At 38.0% G+C, this 19,385-nt stretch overlaps 1 protein-coding gene across 1 annotated transcript in view; it reads left to right on the top strand.

Annotated features, from left to right (window-relative positions):
• Positions 1-1,273: 1,273 nt before the first annotated feature.
• Positions 1,274-19,385, top strand: part of LOC134852916 (uncharacterized) — a 191,936-nt gene continuing 173,824 nt past the window's right edge. The window contains exons 1-3 of the mRNA XM_063868781.1: positions 1,274-1,544; positions 14,989-15,282; positions 15,979-16,260. Of these exons, the coding sequence (XP_063724851.1) occupies positions 1,463-1,544; positions 14,989-15,282; positions 15,979-16,260 (658 nt within the window). The 5' untranslated portion in view covers positions 1,274-1,462. The remainder of the gene's footprint in view (positions 1,545-14,988; positions 15,283-15,978; positions 16,261-19,385) is intronic.

Raw genomic sequence — 19,385 nt, 5'->3', positions numbered from 1 at the left:
ACCGCCCTGGCATTTGCAACGATCGGTGCAAACTTCTGACTGACTCATTTAAATTGCTTTGCTTGAAGATAATTCGAGCGTGTGATTTTCTTGTTGAAATGTCATGATTGTGATCCCCACACGTTCTCAATCAATTCTTTGTTTTCTGTTATAACAGATGTTCGACATTTTTGTTTGGTGTTTTGAGCAAATCCAGTTTTTAATAAATTTATTCTTCTACTTGAAATAGATGGTTGGTGTCCCGACACTATATCGACACTATATGAATTTGTTTGTATTTCCATGAGGTTTTCAAGTAATTTACAAAGCACCATTTTTGCAGTTATAATTGAGATAAGCATTATTTTTTGTGTTAAATTTCAAATGGAGTTAAATTGCGGGGAATTGAAATTATTTGGTAGTGAATTGACTGGAGTGTAAAATTTATGGTGTTCAAGTGGTTGTTCTTCATATGTTCTTCATTTGCACCAGGAATTTTTGGCCTAGGTTCTTACAAGGTAGATTACGAGCCAAACTAGCTTTTCAATTGTTGTCGCAGATTCTACAAAAAGGTTGAAAGTTCGTTTAAAATGCTCATTTCTCATTGGCTAAGAATTCCTACCACTGAAACTAAATTAACATTGTTGCCTCGAAGCCGCTATCATCATGCTTTTTTTTGTTCGAAGCCTCATTGATGATACTTTTTTAGTTCTCACTTAGAATCATAAAAGCATAATCATGGCGGCTTCGGGGCAACAATGTGTATTTGCTTTTCAGAAAACTGATTTCGCTGGAGTACATTTTTAGAGGGTTTTCAGGGCTTAAAGTAGTTTTTCACTGCATATCCGACTGTAATAACCTCGATCACTTGCTCTAAAATTATCTAGAAAAAATGAGTTTTTTATTGAAAAAATTTTAGATTTTGATTGGGTTTTGAGTTGTAACAACAATTGTTTTGAGCCAATAATATTTTTTCTGGGCTGTTTTGTTACTGTACCTTAAACGCAGAAAAACTTTTTGGAACAAAACATTGTTTTTGTGTATTGCTGTGGTCAGAACCTTCTGTGATACTTGCGCAAGAACCGCCTATCGCTATTGTGAGAGCCAATTTGAAAGAAAAACCAATTACTTTTGGTTCATTGAGGTTCATATAAAATCTCTGAACTCACCACGCTTCTGATTTTGTTTACAAAATGTGCGTTTCAATGGTTTTTGGCTATTTTATTCAGTCATTTCTATAATTAAGTGGCGTCTAATGCCACTTTCAACATTCGACAAGTCCTGTTTTAAACAGCAAAAAATTGGCAAATCATTGTGAACAAAGACTGTTTTACGCGCAGAGTAACTAGTCAATATTTTTTGGACTGTTTGATATAAACCGTCGTAAACTGCTGTTTAATGATAGAAACAAAATGTCCCATTTTTGAAAGTCTCTATCTTTTTTATAAATCTGCTGCATGCTGATCATCATTTCGAAAAGAAAATGAGGAGAACTTGGCGCCTGGAGGCGTCGCATTTGCTCTTGATTGGTCTTTATGCTGTAGTAGTCAATGCAGATGGTCCAGGTAATTTTATCACTATTTTAAAGTTTTTAGACCTTGATAGGACAATTTAATTATACTATCTCATTATTTTTGTTCCGACCATTGAAAATGGGTAGGAACCTCGAAATCGACTGTGTTTTAGTTTTTCATTTTCTTGTTTTCCACTCAAAATCAGGTACCACAAATAATCATTGGACGGGGTGTCGGTTTCTTCTTTTAATTTCTTCTTTTTCTTTCGTCAAGAAAGATATGGAAGTACAGACTTAGATAAAGTTGCTGATTAATTGAAAGTAAGCCTTGAATTTTTTTCAATGAAAGTAAGCTTTGATTTTAGCCCTGAAAAATCTAGTGAATTAACAATACGAGGCCAACTAGGGAGCGTCTTTGTTGCGGAGTCCGCTTACAAATAAAAAAACACGCATCTTGGCCTCGTAAGAGAAGTTTATCTAGTAAATTTAATTAAATTACCGTCAATTTTTTTTGAATTAAAAAAAAGGTTCAAAAAAATTGATTCTGTATGTTGGTTTTTTAAAAAAAAAGTTGGTTTTTTTTGCATTAGACATTTTCAAAGAAATTTTTTTTTAAAAGGCCTCTTTACTATGAATATTGTAAATGTCCAAAATGTAGTCTTCGTTCAGCTCCTTTCATCACAACTCGTACAAGAAACTGAAGTATTTTCCAACAGTAGTTCTTAGAGAATATGGTTGGAGCATTTTGTGCTTCTTTTTTAAATTATCGAGCGGCGTAGTGTATTAAAATGAATCCTAATTTTTTTCTTTACTTGCTTTAAAAGTGTTAACTTGGCTCGTAAATAAAAGTGTTCATTAAGAGTGTGCACTGATTTTGTGGCAATTTTGCCGTAATCACAATCTGTAGCATTGGAAACTCCATAGCATCTGTTTTCTGCTTTTTTGTGGCTAGTGGTTTTGAGTCATTAGCCGACCGTGGCTGATTGGTTAGCTTGAAAACCAAAAATTCTAGGTCACAGTAGGTCGGAAATCGAATCGAGACTAGCCGCACTTGGTCAGGGTTTCCAATCTATCAAAATCCAATTTATACAGAAAAAAAATTAATTGTATTCCGTAGCAATTGCGATGCCAAATCTTAACAGTTTGGCTATTTTACGTGGTTTTTTTTAAAATTAAATTAACTATAAATCGAATTTTCTTAACTGAACTAAGTAACCCAATGGGTTCTATTAAAATAGTTTGGGGTCAAAATGATAGTTTTTACCGCGCTTAAATATATTAGAATTTAAAAACAAAAAAATCAGGGCAAGCTAATTGGTCGAAAGTAAAAATAATTTAGAACCATGTTTTTGCGATGGCTCAAATAGGAGCGGATTTAGCGTGGTGGTAAGAAGAGTGACCTTTGTAGTAATAAGAACATAGCTGAAAGATGCACGAGGGAAAAAGAGCCCGGCCTGAGGGCACGAAGTGCCAGATGGCGGCTCTTTTGCCCGAGGCCATCTTCAACTATGTTCTAACTGTTGAAGAGTATGTTTTTTGCTGTTTTGCCCGAGGCCATCTTCAACTATGTTCTAATTGTTGAAGAGTATGTTTTTGCTCTTTCTGTTTGTTTTGCTCTTTCAGTTGTTATAATCGGGCTTCTTTCAAAAAAAGAGCCCGGAAAATTATGAAAAGTGCGCGAAACTATGCAAATGATTTCTTTTTTCATTCATGCGTTCCAATATTTCGTTTTTCATTCATGCCCTGTCGTGAAAGAACACGTGTGAAAGAGCAAAAACATACTCTCCGAGCTACAGATAGAAGTTTTGTAAATATGGTCTCTTGTTTGCTCATTGTTCCGACTTTCGATACGAAAGTAACGGAATATTTGTGCTCGGGTGGGGTTTTTTTTCTTCAGACAACTTTCGACTTTTTAACTAGCCATTTTTGTCGGAATTTTTCAAATATCATTCAAAAGGTATTGTTGCTCTGAGCTTAAATTTGAAAAGATATTTTACCTGTGATCATTTTTCGTAAAGTTATGGGGGTTTAAGATTGGCAATTTGGCGCGATATATTTCGCGCTATTAAAGCGTAAGCGGAGATCCGATCCGTCTAATAAATCGTTCCAAATTGGTTGAAGGAAGCTCATGTGCCATAATTGATTCGTTACTAGAAGCGAAATTTATCACTTTGTACATTATATGGCGTGTGGGGGGATAATTTTCACAAAAAATCTCATATTTAAAAAAAAATTTCAATTTATTTTTATTTTCTTTACAGTAAGTTTTTTCCAGTTATTACTGCTTCATAGACATTAAAAGGCAGTTGAAACATTCAGGGCTTCGCCCTGATACGAGCAGTCTTGTTTTCTTTGAGCTATGTTTGCTTCTGATATGGCAAAAATGGTACTTTTCCATTGCGATGATTCAGTGCTGTTACAGTGCAGTGATTTTAATCTCAAATCTGACTTCTGAACAGAATTAAATTAGCCTTGTAAGAATCTGATGCAGTACTGTAATTCTACTGAAACGTCACGGAAAACAAGTTGCACGTTGGGATCCATTTAAAAATTAACAGCCTTTTCTTTGTTTTATGCGCGAAGTAAATACAAATATAATGGGTTTTTACAATATAGAGACCTGTACAAAGATTTAGTAGTTTAAAATGGTTGTAAGTTTTGCATCTGTTAGCAGCATTTTGACCTTTAAGTTTTTTTTAAATCATTGTCACTAAGATGCGTTATTTAGAACGAACACTGGAAACTTTAAACTTGAAAAGATCTGAGGTTTAGACAGTGAACGAAGTACTGGACAAAAAAAACCTTGTTTATAGGTTGAGTCAAATCAATTATCTTCTGTTTCTGTGAGCGTAGATTTCTCAACGAACTTTAATTGAAGAATTTATTAGGTGTTAAATTCGTGCAGTCTGTCTAACTTTTTTGCAGTTAGACAAGTTTTACAGCTTTTCAAACAATTATTATCCAACTCATACTTATAATATACCTTTTGAAGGTTTTTCAGTAGGGATAAGATGTTATATATCGAGCTCTGCTGCTCCCCCTTTCTCTTGTCTCGGCTGTATTTCTTCGACTTCAGTCTCAACTCGCAAGATGGTAATTAAAATCAGGATAACGAATAATTATTCAAAATAAAAAGCCTATAGCATGGAAAGAATATATTCTCACCGCTATCAAGATTTTGGACTGCGAGTATTCTAATTAATTGCTTCTCGCAGTTCAAAATGTTGGTGCTATCTTATCAAGTGAATCCTTTCCTATTACAGAATTCCTAAATTCAGATTTGTTCCTTATTTTTTTTTACACTAAGTTTTGATTAAAGTCATTCCTTCTCAATCCTGGCATCCATTTACTTTACTCCTCCGCTTATGCTCTACAACTCCACCCCTCCCCTGTTAGCACTGAGAAGTACCATATTCGGTTTCTTAAATCAATTTCATAACGCTTATAAGTTATGGGTTATGGGGTAAGGGGTAGGTGTCACAATTAGACGCAACCAAACAAATGTCAAACGAGTCTAATCAATTAGTTCCTGACATCCATGAACTCTAGCCTCCGACTTCAATGCAACCTCCAAATGCTGCTATGCCTGCTCCGGGAGCCTTTGGATTTCTCAATTTTAATTATGCCGTAAAAGTTTCCGTCCACCCAGAGTAGGAAAAGACCTTTTTCGTGGGTAGCTAAATCGTTTCAAGCATCTACAATTCCCATCTATTTTCTATTCTTATCTCAGCCATCTAGCTTCTAGAATAAGGATCACATTAGGCTAAAAGTCATATCCGGGGAGCCCAGTCACTTTCCCGTTCAATCACGGTTTACACGAGACTTACTTCCCATGCCGCGCTCCTTTTACTGCCAATTTTTTCTATGACTTTTTCTTCGGTCTAGTTGAGTTGCAATTAAAAGCTAAACTCTCATAACTGAGCTCAAACCAAAGATTACCAGGCCGATTTTTTTTTATTCTACTACTCCAACATTATGGACAAATATCAAGATATTTCCGTAGGCACCAAGGTTAATTATGTACACCTCACAGATAGTTTTCATCCACTATTGACCCCACTAAATGATCTCAATCTATTCTCAGTATTTTTTTCAAAGAGATAGGTCACGTTCCGGTTCCGTGTTAATTCTCGTGTTTTCTATGTAGTTTTGGGGCCTAAGCGCCAAAAGGTCACTTGAAAGTCAACTCGGGGTCACCCGTGATCAGTCTCTCATCTTTAGGTTTCAAATCTTAAGAGGATACTACCTACTGATTTTTGTCAGTATACGATTAATACTTCAGGAGTTACCCATTTCGAAGGTCCATCATCATTTTTTTGCGGGAATTGGTTATTACACCGGAAGGGTTTGGTTTACTAGGATTCTTTTCCGGCGGCGCGGTGTAGTATCTATTGCCGCTAAAAAATCAGTATGCACCGCTCCTTATTTGGGTAAATTACCTATTTTCGGTCTAAAAGGGTGCTTTTTCAGAAGCTGATAGCTTCGGAGCCAACCTTTGGAAAAAGATCAAATTATAAAAACATAATGTATCTTGCCATTACCTATTATGCCTTCAAGTTTAAGCTTCCTACGATGTAATGGGGGCGAGAAATAATAATCGAAACTTTGTGGTGCGTCTGTTTTCTAAGGGCATAAAACTGGAAGTGTGTCTGGAGCTCCCGTTTTAAGCTTTCTTCGACTAGGTCTATAACACACTAAGTTTTGGGGCCTTTGCAACCACTAATTGCCGAGCTCTGAAAGTGGCTTTTACACTTCGGCGAACCGTTGTAGCCAGCCCCAGGGGAGTCTGTGGGCTCCGGTTTTATGCGTGCCCGGGTCAAATTACCTCCAGAACCGCTTCTCTGGGTTGCATAGTGTTAGTCCCAGCGGTTCTCAATCTGGGTGGTTGTCCGCCGATTTTGTTCCGTCTTTGTTTTTTGGCTTCAGATCGACCAATTTTTCCAATTTTGGTCTAGCCTAGGCATAACTCATTGTTTACCTATCTACTTTTCAATTTGAGTAATCAATAACCAGCTATGTATTATCAATAACGTTACTAGACGGCATGCAATTCCAAAAGGTTATGCTCATTCAGCTGAGTTTCTAGTTTGCCAAAGATATCTTAGGATCACTGATCCTACACACAAATTTTACAGCTTTTCAAACAAGAAACTTGCCTAAACAATTTTTTGATTTTGCAAGTCGTTTTTTTGAAGTTTTGACTAAACGTCTTTCTTTGTTTTCGCATCTTTTCCCAATATTCAATTTGCTTCTTGTTCCTTTGCTTTACTTAGAGGTGTTTTGAAATGAAAATTGAAATAGATAAAAAAGTTGAACCCAATTCAAAAAGAAGGAGGAGCAGGCTTGGTGATGCGACTGAATAATGACATTAGAGAGATAACAATAAGCTCTATTTGAGGTACTCCCATACTAATTGAAAATTATTCAATCAAATAAAAATGCACAATGATGCTGAGAATTTGTAAAAAGTATGCGTCTTTTCGATAATCTATCTTCAATTGAATACCTTGAATGAGTAATATTTGTCATTGTTCGTTTAAAGTAACGCCAGTTGAGCCGCACAACAGATTGTGTATGTCACAATGTCGAAATAATATTTGAGATGAACGAAACTGAAAAAGAAAAGAAAAAACCAATATAGGGCGCCCTTTGATGAAAAATTTGCACTTTTTTTGCAGTCTAAAAACTCAGCTGAGAGAACATGACCTTGATAACTGCAAGAAATATAGTAAAGCTAATGAGTAATACGTAGCTTTGTATTGACTATACAATAAAATAAGTAGAAAAACAAACAAGTGAACACTCTCGAAATTATTCGATTCCTTGAAGAACCAGTCCCACCTCTTGCAAAAATTTTTAGGGGTTAACCGAAATTGACCACCCAAATTAAAACAAAGAAGTTTGTCTGATGAAATTCATTGGACGGATAGTAGAGATGCAAAAATTCAAAGCCTTTGTACCAAACCTTTGGCATGAGATAACGGTTCCCGGAAGTGTAAATAACTCCACTACAAATCAGGATCTAGTGGTTGAAAACAGGTCAAAAAATAAAACTTAGCAGACCCAGTCGAGGAAAACTTAACCTGAAGTCCCCAGGCCACCCGGACCCCTACTTCTCCATCCCAAAGCAAATAGTCTCAACCACGACTTTTGGAAGTCATTTCTCGGCACCAAGTGAACCCATGGAGCCCAGACTTTGAGATGTGGTAAGTTGTAACCACAGACATCAGGCATTAAAAAGTGAGTCGAATGAGATGATCGGAGCGGAAGTTATTAGCACTCGGGAAAAACATTCCTTTTCCCAGAAAAAGGAAATTTACGTAAAATAATTAGCGAGAGCAAATTGATATCAGAACGCAAATGAACAATAAATGCAAACCTTGAAAAAAATCGCCTCATGAAAAAAACACCTCCTGCTACTCTTTCCAGCGCTAATAGTCTTTTTCCAGGGGAATTGATTAATGGCACTGAAAGTGGCAAAACTTGGGAAGTACTAACGGGATCTGGATGAAACTTGGTGGTTAAGACCTTCATGATCTTCCCACCCCAAATGTTGAAGATTGGTCCTTGATGGCCCCGGAGGGATCTTTGAATGGCTTTTAAGCGTTAAGGTTTATTTTTAAAAAGAAAAATCAGAATTAACACCGGAAAGTGGCGTAATTCCCAGCACCAACCACCTCAAGTAGCAGTCGGTCACTTTTCTTGTAATTGGGAGCAAGTTTGTTCAATGGGAAATAAATCGGTAGATAAGTAGTCCCACAGAAAAGTAGTATCAGAGAAAGTTTCCAGTAATTTGACTTTGGAACCAAAAATTAGTGCTCATAAACAGTATGATTGTGCGGAATAACTACTCAGCTAACCATAGGTGGAGTTTTAGAAGCTCAAATGGCGGTAGCCAGATCTGAAAAAACCTCCTTCTTGCTCTGGGAACCTGGAACTTTGACGGAACAGTGAATTATAGTCATTTTGAAACTGTTTAATTTTTTTCATAACTTGACTTTGAGGTGAAATTGGACTTGATACTTGCGCTACTTAGTTGGAGATACTTTAAGGAACTTAGCACGCATAACTTTTGTCTTCTGAGAAAAACTCCGCTCAGGACTTATCTGTTCTTTAAATCAATTTTCGCCACGGATGTTTTGGTTCAGGAGGACTCTTTTTTTATACAAAACTATTTTTGTAGGCCATCAAGAGTTATAATTTTGGACCAAGGTAAAAGTTTTCTCAAAATTTACGGAACAACCTTGGCGCTAATCGAGAGTACGAACAAATTTATACCTCATTCACTATTGAGCGAAGACTCACACTTCGAACCTCTGGACAAAAATTTCAATGTGGCTTGCCCACAGGACAACCCAACTTAACCTCTCAAACCACATCACCCGACCCAAACAACAGAGTGGATTGTCACAAACGCAACATAACTATTACTCTCATAAGCTCACGACATTCACATTGTGAGCTGCGAAACCAAAAAAAATGCGCGAAGTACCGAGCTGCACCCGCCTAAAAAACACTAAAATTTTGATACTGTACAACGAATACTTCAAATGTGACATATTGTTTGACCCAGACTGCAAAAACAGACTTCTATGAATGCACACAAAGTTTTTCAAAACTCGCTACAACGAATCAGACACATGCACTTGGCGCATTTTATGCGCATGCAACAACTGTAGAGACCTGAAGAAACTTACACTTATAACTGAAAACTAAACTTTGAACAATGCAATGACTGGGTTTTATGCGAACCCTTGGATTATATTCCTAAATCCTTTGTTATTATTATTATTATACTCACCTGCCTGATCCCACCTGCTTGATCCCAAACGCTAAGCTTCTGCAAGCGATGCGAGCAAATATTTGTCCTGCAAGCACAAGGAAAACTATTTATTCGAACAGAAACTTGTGCATACAGAAGACTTGCCCGTAGCCAACGCCCTCACGTGATCCACAGCATCAGATGATCTTATCTTTTGCTCACATCTCTCAGTTCATGATTTTGCAAACTCGTAATCAGCTCCCTCAAAAAATTTCCGAGCTCTTCCACGGCACACACGCGAACGCGAACCTCTGCAACACCTCCTTGCCCACACTGCAATCTTTGAAACAACAAGCCTCCCAGACAGAAACTAGAGCTTCTCCTACTTTACTTAGAAGAACCTTCTACTATAAGTATCACTGGGTTCACGCAGGCTCGTGACAACAGGAGAACTATGCGGAGTAGTCAGCCTGGATGAGTAGACAGCCTGGATCACCTACCGCTTTCAAGGACTCCATTATTAACGCCTAAGGGCTACGAAAACATTTACCGGAGTGAGAAGTAAAAAACGAAAAACGCTAGTGTGCTTTGTGTAAATATAATTTCATTTTGCAGGCCACAATATAAATCGTAATATATGTTACTTAGTCCAATAAAAAAAGTATCAGTTAAAAATATGCAGGCCAGGCAAACGCATAAATAGCTTTCAACTATGAAGTAGATCAAAGTATCCCTCATGGCCGAGCAACTAAGACTTTTTGTCCCACACAACAAACATAAAGGTACGATTTCCGCAAGAAACTATTTTTCCACACACCAGGAACACTCTGAAAAAAAAACTGGCACAAAGAACCTTACAATTTTGGACAATTGGAAAATTCTTAGGATTCGCCCTTTTGCCTAGTGGACAGTTTATGCGCCCAACACTTTTTAGATCCCGAGTAGAATCCGAATCATGACGGTTTTAGTTTTCTCAGAAAAGTCGGAGAAAAAAATACATAAAACGGAGCTATCGAATATATATCCTCGAGCTGTAGTTCAGAAGTGTAATTTAAATTGCAGACAACATAACGTTCTCGGCAAACTGAGAAAATACTCGGAGCATTTTATTTTTAATTTTAACAACAAGATACTATTTCAGCAATAGCTGTTAAGATTCAGAGTGAGAGCAACTACGATTGAGAACTGGGTTTATAGATTGAGGTAAATTCTGAAATTTAAATTTAGGGTTGAGAAGAGCCAGTTATTATTGAAGAATGAGTTGAGAGAGTGATTGACATCACAAACGAAGCATCACAAAAGTACCAGTTAATTATTGACTTATTAATTAGTTTGTGATCATAAGTCAACTTTGCCTGCGTTGAATCGGTTTTGAGCTCGAAACTGATTCGCTTCAATTAATCTGACTGACATTGAAATGGTCTGACCTCAATACCCCCACTCAGGCTAAATTGTTTTTTTTCCCAATGTCAGACTGCAACCCATCAAGGTTGGAAGATGTTGTTCCACCTTAGCCTTGCTCAGGGTTTTTGTCAACGAGTCAGTAAGTATCCTTGATCTCATTAAGGCAATATTTGAGTTCAATTGTCTCACTTTTCACTCGTCCTCGAGTAAGGTGGTATTTCACATCGATGTGATATGTTCGCTTCCGCGTCACAGGTTTTTTGCACATCTTGATTCACCTCTGATTGTCCTTCTTGATGACAGTTGGTCCGTCATTAACCACGCCCATCTCATTGAGAAGTGATCACAGATGTAGAGCCACTTGAACCGCTGCTGCCATTGCTTGTTACTCAGCATCACTGGTAGATTTGGCTGCAATTGGTTGCTTATTGGTGCACCAACTAATTTTTAACCCTGGCTTCTGCAAATGAAAACTGTAGCCAGTAGTTGACCTTCGATCATCCAAACTTCCAGCCCAGTCAGCATCTGAGGATCCATAGAGTTTAAGATCACCAGCGTTCTTAGACAGCACAGGTCCAGATCTTTGCTCCCCTTCAAATAACGAAAAACCCTCTTTGCAGCTACCCAGTGCACCCTTCCTGGATTCTCCGGGAAACGAGAGAGTTCCTTCACAGAAGCTAGGATATCAGGCCTTGTTTGTCTAGCCATGTACAATAATAAGCCCACGATGTCACTGTAGTCCTCAGCCTTCATGGATATCGCCTCTGCTGACCTAGCTTCAGGTTAGTCTTTCTTCGACAGTTGTGCGCTGATATCTGCTGGTGTGGCCACTGGTTTGCAATCAGCTAGGCCGAAACGCGCTCCAAGCATTCATTGATATAACTTGATTGATTCAGGGCAAAAACCCGTCGTCCAGGAATAATTTTTATTACCTCTAAAGCCATAGCTGCCAGCCACTGCTGTTTTCAGGTCCAAACACTGCTTTTGAATCGCCCATCGGCTTTTGAATTCCAGTCACCGAAGCATGTGTATAGGCGATTCCTTATCGAATGGGTGGGTTTCTTGTCCTTACGGACCTCTGGGTTGGATGATCAGTAGCATGCGAAACTACTGCTTCCTAGCACACCTGATCCTTCTCAGTAGCCCCCACTGAATCTGCAGTATCACCCTCAGTTGGCGCGCTTGGTGCTTCACTGATTCTCGTCGTGCTTGGTTGCTCAATATGAATGCATCTCTCGATTGATAGCTCCACGGTTTTTAATGGCTCGCTGTCAATCATGAAGTCACGCGCCTTGTCTCTAAATCCATTAGCAAGTAAGCTTTGCTCTCGTCGTCGTAACCGATGAACTTGCTTTTCTTGCCCTTTGGATCCTTTTTCCTTAGTACGACAGGCTAGCAAACACATACAAATTGCTCATTTTTGATAGTCTCCCGTAGCGCATCTCCGTCGGTGAAAGGCGCTTCCCGTTTCTGGTTGTGAGACAAAAGTTGCGAATCATCACATCGGTCGTTTTTGCTCGCACCCAGAACAACTTCGGTAGCTTCGCTTCGGCCAGCAGACATCGAGTCATCTCAGTGATCACTCTATTGTAGCGCTCTGCTACACCATTCTGTTGGAGAGTTTGGGCATACTGAACTCTTGCTTCACCTGGGATTCTCTACGAAGTCACTTAGTTGCTTTTGACCAATACCAACTTTCGTTGTCAGTTCGCAGAAGTTTCGGTGCTCCATGCTCAGCCACAAACTCCTGGAACTTCATTATAGCATCTTTTGACCACAGCCAGCCAACTGAAGTCGTCGATGAAGCTCAAACAGTCCCTGAATGTCATTGAACACCAATTGCCCCACTGCTGATGCTCTGCTCTCAGTCTTTTTAGGCACTGCAATTTCATGCATCTTGGAAGCTGTATACTTTTTGCAGAACTCTAGCTTGCCAACACTGATAAGCGAAGAGAAATCATATTGGTTGAGGTGCCTCATTCATCGGTGCCACATGATTGCCGTTGGGCTTCTCCACAGTTGCTTCAGCTCTCAAAGTTAGAAAAGACAGCCCTGTCGCTAACCACATGATCAGTGCGCCTCGTATTCACAATGAAGCCGTCTCCCTTCATTGAAACTAAAGCTAGCAACTGAAGAACCCTGTCCTCCCCTGCTTGCACTCCCTTGCATAATTTCGCGGTTGCCCCACACTTGAAGCACTCTAACTTCTTTGCTCCTGGATCCTTTTGCTTCGTTCGAGGCTAGCTATAAAGCTAATTTTTTAGACGAAACAATCTATTAGACCAGCTTTTGACAGCCTCGAGCAATGGATTGTCCACTGTCACTGTTGGATTTGCAGTCCCTCGCCATATGACTCTTCTGACCGTACCTATAGCAGCCACTACTTGACACTCCCTTCTTCTTCCTTACAGCTTGCATGGCTGTGTGACCATGTCCAGTACTCTCTCTACGTCAAGCCTTCCTCGAGTCATTGTATTTTCTCAACCTTTTTCTCAACTCTGGAAACGTCTTAACTGGTTGAAAGCTCTCTTGCACCACAAAAAGCTCATAGCTGTCAGGCAGCCCATTGAAAAATGTGTCCGTGACTGCTTCTCCAGCTTCGCTCAACTGCGTCATCAGCTCTTGACTGCAAACGAAGTAGTCGTCAAGATCATCCTCTGACATACTAGACTGGCCGCGGCCGGTCTCTCTACACTGCAAAGTTTCTCTCAAAGCAGCTTCCAGGCCTTCGTCCATCGCGCTAGCCATCTGTTCCCACGCAGTCGTTCTTTATATACACCAAAGTGATGTTGTTGAGCGCTAGAGCTATGTGGGACCACACAGTGTTTCGATTGTTTTTCCTCTGCTAGCTAAACAATGCTCGCTGCTCCTGTATCTTGTTTTCGTAGGCTGCCTGCTGGTCAGCATTCGGACTCTCGGAGAGAGTAGGCTCAGCCTCTGGCAGATCATCATTGACCATCATTGCCATGAACAGGTCCTTGGTGTTACTCAGCACTACAAACTTTGTCGAACAAAAAGAAAAATCTCTAGATTTCACACTGAAAGCCGTCAGTTTCAAGTCCATGCTTGCTAAAGGGTGCAAACTAAAAGCTAAAATTTCATACAGAAAAATCATAAAAGAGAGAATTAGAAATCTGGTCCCGTTACCTGTTAGGATTAATTAAGAGCTGGGGCTAGAGACTGATGTTTGAACTGAGGACTGAGAGGAGGTAGTGATTGTTGAAGAATGAACTGAGAAAGTGAGTTTAGATGACGTGACAAACTAAGCATCACAAAACTACCAATTAATTTTTTACTGACTACTTAATTAGTTTGTGATCAGCAGTTGAACTTGTCTGAGTTTTATCAGTTTTGCTTATTTGAATCAGTTTTTACCTCAAAAATGATTCGCTTGATTTAACATATCTAACTAAGCTTGTGATGGTATCACCTCAACAATAACACCAAGGTAATAGTAAGGTTATTACGTTTTTTGTTGATTTGTGGAAAAAAGCGTATGGTACCATTTTCATGTATGGGCATAATTTTCTGCCCATACATGACTCTTAAAAAGTTTCTGAATGTATGGAATTATATGTCAATAAGTTTTTCTTTTGTGTAAATTGTATGATTAGAAGTTTTGGTCGACCCGCGGAAAATTGCATGACTTTCCTAACGCTCACATAATTGTTGTAAAACTATTAATAAATAGTTGCGTTTTTTCAAATGGTTTTTTTGGTAGTTGGTGTAAACTGCGGCTGGCTGACCCATCACCATATATACTTGCCCCTTCAAATAAAAAAATGTTTAAACACGTTCATGTTAGCGTTGCTATTGGTTTTTGATATTAGAAAAGGTTTCAAAGTCAAATCACAAATTTGTTTTTTTTTTAGTTTTGTTTTTAATAAACAATACACTGCCCAGAATCAAAAAGTTAAAATCTAACTTGTATTCTGTGCAATTTTGCAGTAGGTTTTATTGGTTGCTAGGCTCACACTTTTGTCGCAAAATCATTTACTTCAAATAGCTCCATGTAACCCGAAAAACACGGGGTTGACTGAATTTTTATTATAGCGTACATTATTTTTTTTCGATTGTTTTAAAAAAATTTTGAAATAATTCTACGACGACTAAAATGTAGTAGAAAAATTAAGCAATTTTTTTCTCATTAAATTTTTTATCATCATTTCAACTTTTAAAACCCGTTTTTCGACCTTCGAGACTTCCATACCTCAAAACTCTCTCTCAAAAACTACAAAAATTATGTTTTTTTTTACCCCATGTTAACTATAGTCGAAAGCAAAGTTTCTGTGCTGCCTGCTCAGCAGGAGACAAATCTTGTTGTATTTAGTCTTCAGTCTCGAGGTCGTTTCAAAAAGCCAGTCGGAGATCGAGATCCAACTTACCATGTTAAACTCATCCGCTACCATTCAGTCCATTGACAGTATCGAGTGTGCCAAAGAGAGAGATAGAACTTTATGTCCACTCAGCCCAAATGTAGTAATCTCGGGAAGCAACGCAAACCTGGCCTTCGATTCTCTTGATATCGGCGAGTCCTACCGAGTTGCGGTGTCTTTCGTTGTTTATGAGCTTGACGGAGTAAATCAAAACTCTTCTGATGAAGTCACTCTATCGACCTGCACAGGTAACTAAGTGTTTTGAAAAAAGTCTTGGGAAAACCAAGTTTTAATGGCCGAAACCTATTCTGTTCCAGTAGACCAGTAGACCATAAAAGAGAACTAATAGCAAGTCCGTATTTCATTTTTTTTAAAATTATACTGAGATTGGCGTTGCTTTAGGGCCGCATAGAATAACCAAATTGCAGGACGGATAATTGGTAGACTTTGACAGGGTTGGATCTAAGATTTTCTCAAAAGGGCGGATTTTCAAAAAAAGTTTTGGGTCGCCAAGATTTTCCGAGCTCTCACAAATTACTGAAAAAATCCTATTTTGACAAATTTTTTGCAATTCAGGCAAAACTTTGAAAGCTCTGTTTAAGACATGCAGAAAAGGCGTTCTTAGTCGCTTTTTAGAAAATTTCAGAACAAAAAAAATTTTGGAGCGCGCTCCTCTTCAAAAATAATATATTGGCGCCAAAGGCGCGTCTAAAAAAACAAAGGATGTCTTTTGGGTCGGCAGAGGGTTGAAACCCCTTAGAGATAGACCCCCGCCCTAAATCCGATACTGGATTTGGAAGCAGATCATTTGAAGTAAAAATGTGCTATTCTAACGCTGAGCATTCGACCTATGATCTGATTGTTATGGATTTCATTAAGAAAAAGCGATTAAGGATGTCGCTTATAACGACTTGAGCTCACTTTGGCACTACTTTGTTTTGTAGTGCCTGCTACACCACCTGCTGATGATGTTGACTGGTACTCATTGTCAACAATTAATGGAACGAACTTCGAGTTGCCTGGTTTTGCCTTTAACTACGAGATCACTTTGGTGCCAACATTCTGCACTGGCAACAAAACGCTCATGCACGAGTGGTATCCCCCCGTCATTTACAACCTTGAGACAGGATGTGAATACCGGGTACTTTACGCAAGCAGATGCGAGACGAGCAGTGGTGAAAAAACTCCTTCCGAATACGTCGAGTTCAGCGAAACTTTTTGCCCAGGTAGAGTTTTTGTTATTGAGTATTGTCTTGCAGGTTTTCAGGGAGGCCTTAAAGGCGTCATTGGAAAAAAATTTTTGTTGCCTGGTCGTTAGTGACATGGCTAGAATTGTTATACGTCTGAGCTCCGCGAAAATTGAAACTGCTTGTATCTGTGTGTAATTGTTCCGACTTTCGTAACGAAAGCAACGGAATATTTGAGCTCTGGGTGGGTTTTTTTTTCTTCAGCCAAATTTCGACTCTTTAACTAGCCATTTTTGACGGAAATTTTTTTACATCATTCGAAAGTTATTGTTGTCCTAAGCTTAAATTTGAAAAGATATTTCACCTGTGATCAGGCGCGGATCTAGGAATTTCTGGAGGGGGTGGGGTTTTCAAAAAAATTTATAAATTTTTTGTCGACTTTTTTTTAGGTCGACCAAATTGATTTTCTGAGCTCTCCCAGACCACTATAAAGACCCTAATTTAATTAAATTTAACCGCAGGCAACTTTTTGGAAAAAGGTCAAAAAGGCATTTTTTGGCACTTTTTGGAAAATTTCGACCGAAAAATCGCGTTTTTTCGGCGCGCGCTTCCCCCTAAAAATTAGCAAAGATTGGCGCCAAAGGCGCCTTTTGAAAAATTTTAAGGTCATTCAGCCAAAAATGGATATCTTAAAATAGTACAATGGGGGACGTATCAGGGGGTCGTATCTCTAAGACCCGATTTCAAACAGGTCCTGTATTTTTTGCAAACATGATTTCTTCTTCTTCGAATAAACAAATTGTTTCAACCACCAATTATCTGCGCCGCATGCAAAATTTTGAAAAAACAGGCCAAAAAAGGCGTTACTGGACAATTTTGACCAAAAAAATTGCGTTTTTTGGTGCGCGCTCCCCCTCAAAATAAGTATATATTAGCGCCAAAAGCGCCTTATTAAAAAACTTAGGGTTCGTCACCAAATATGGATATCACAAACTAGTACAAATGGGGGATCCTTTGGGTTGGTAGGGGTTCGAAACCCTGAGAGGGGGTGCCAACACCAAACCCTCCCCCCCAAATCCGCCCCTGAATTGGGTTCCAAATTTTTACCAGATTTTTTTTTGAAAAAAAGCCTCCTTTTTTGAAGTTAATTTTTACGTGGTTCTCAAACGAAAGCAAGAAAAATACTCTTGTTTACTGCTGGTTTTTTGTAGTTTGTATTTTGAACCAAATGGATCTTTTTCCGAATTGAGACATTTGTCAGATTATGATACATTTGCTCAGTTTTGATCGGCTTAATGGAACCAGTTCTTAAATAGAATTTGTAATTGGATATAATTTATAATTTTCTAATCCTATAAAATACTAATTCCAACCAATCATATTCCATCCCTAACTATTAACACTTATTTGTAAGTGCTGAATTTACTTGTAGTTTCAGCACCAGAACAATTTAATTAAAATTTAGACTACAGTTGTTCTCCTCCTGCATAAACTCCAATAAATAATACGCGAAACATGTATACACTAGATCTTTTGAGACAGGGAGAAATAAGGTGAAGGTTAAGATTGGTATTAGAGGTTACGACTATATGAGTTAACGACTAAGAAATAATTCATCTGGTGCGACCAAAAGTCTCGAACAAGACCTTAAATAACTTAGAATTAGACAATTAGAATTAGACAAATGCAAAATTGCAAAAATTGTTAGATGGCTTACAGAAATTGGTAAAAATGCCAATTTTTTAAATGAGAAATATCAGGTATGTCGAGAAGATCAAGGACAAGGCACGATCTACGATTAGGAAGAAATCTTTCGATTGGCGTCATGCTGATAAGACGAGAACACGAACACAAAGTTTTTCTATTCAGAAATCTTTCCGCAGTAAACTTAATTTTTCATTTACTGAAATAACAACACTCTGAAGAATAATTCTTCAAGATAAATGGTGCTAAATTTACTATTTATACAATAACGACTGATAAGAACAACAAAACTCGTTATCCCCTCAAAAAATCTGCAGTAAATCAAAAGTTTTGAATAAAACTGTTTATTGAATAGAAAATACAAAAATTAGTTAGATCTTTTCTTCATCCCATTTCCATCACCTAAAACGTCACAACAAACTTCAAAAAACTAATATTATCGAAACTGTAACTTAAAAACCTTAAAACTTAAACGTTTACATTAAATCTTATCAACGCTTATCCTTGCTTTCTCTTAAATTACCTTAATTTAAATAATAGATCATCAAAGCTTTCCTTGGATCTTTAAAGTCTCTTAAACTAAATTCTTTTAATCTCTGATCATCAGGGCCTCCCTTGGATAAAAAGAGAACAATTTTATTCGCCGAAACACATTACTTTAAGTGTCTAACGACCTCAAACGTCGATTCACTTTCCAATTCTTATAAACGACCCAGGACTAGTCGAAAGTTTTGAAAAAAAACTAACCATTATAATAAGATAAACAAAAAAGAACTTCGGTTAATCATCCTTCATTTGAGCCCACCCTGTTAGATAAACCAGGCTAAAAAACACTCAAACTTAGTAAGCCATAAGAAAAAGTATCTAACGATCTACTTCTTTTCTAATTATACCCGAACCTTGTGGATTGATTTATTATTCTCCAGCCCTTGCTCACAAACCAAAATCCTAAGTAAAATTAGGTAAGACCATGCTAAAATAGAATTTAGTCACAGGAAAGTATAAATCATTCTCACGAATTGATAAACTTTTCTCTTCCCAACCCTTCAACTCCGACAATCTATGCCCCAAGTTAAGATAACCACACTAAAACTATAAGAACTAACAGTTTAGGGAAATAGCAAAACAAAAGCGAATTATCAGAAAACTGTTTTCAAAAAGACGGAACGCAGTCTCAGAATAAGAAACAAGCAAATTACAGGAACTTCATGATTTAAAAGATTTAATAAACACGAAAAAACCACTAGAAAACCAAAAAAAAATTTCTGACTCAGGAGCTAAACCACCATCCTCAATTAAAGGAAAACGTAGAATTAACAAATCATACCTTAATAAACAAGTACGTCTTTATAACTGGAATCAACCGATCCGACATATTGAAAGTTACACATTAACAGTTTTAGGATACAAATGATTGAACCCAACGGAAATTTAGACAAAAATTCAATACTCCCAGTTAT

The sequence above is a fragment of the Symsagittifera roscoffensis genome, chromosome 8 (assembly GCF_963678635.1).
Source record: "Symsagittifera roscoffensis chromosome 8, txSymRosc1.1, whole genome shotgun sequence".
Taxonomy (NCBI): domain Eukaryota; kingdom Metazoa; phylum Xenacoelomorpha; order Acoela; family Convolutidae; genus Symsagittifera; species Symsagittifera roscoffensis.
The sequence above is the reverse complement of the archived record's forward strand: the minus strand, read 5'-3'. Positions and strand labels throughout refer to the sequence as shown.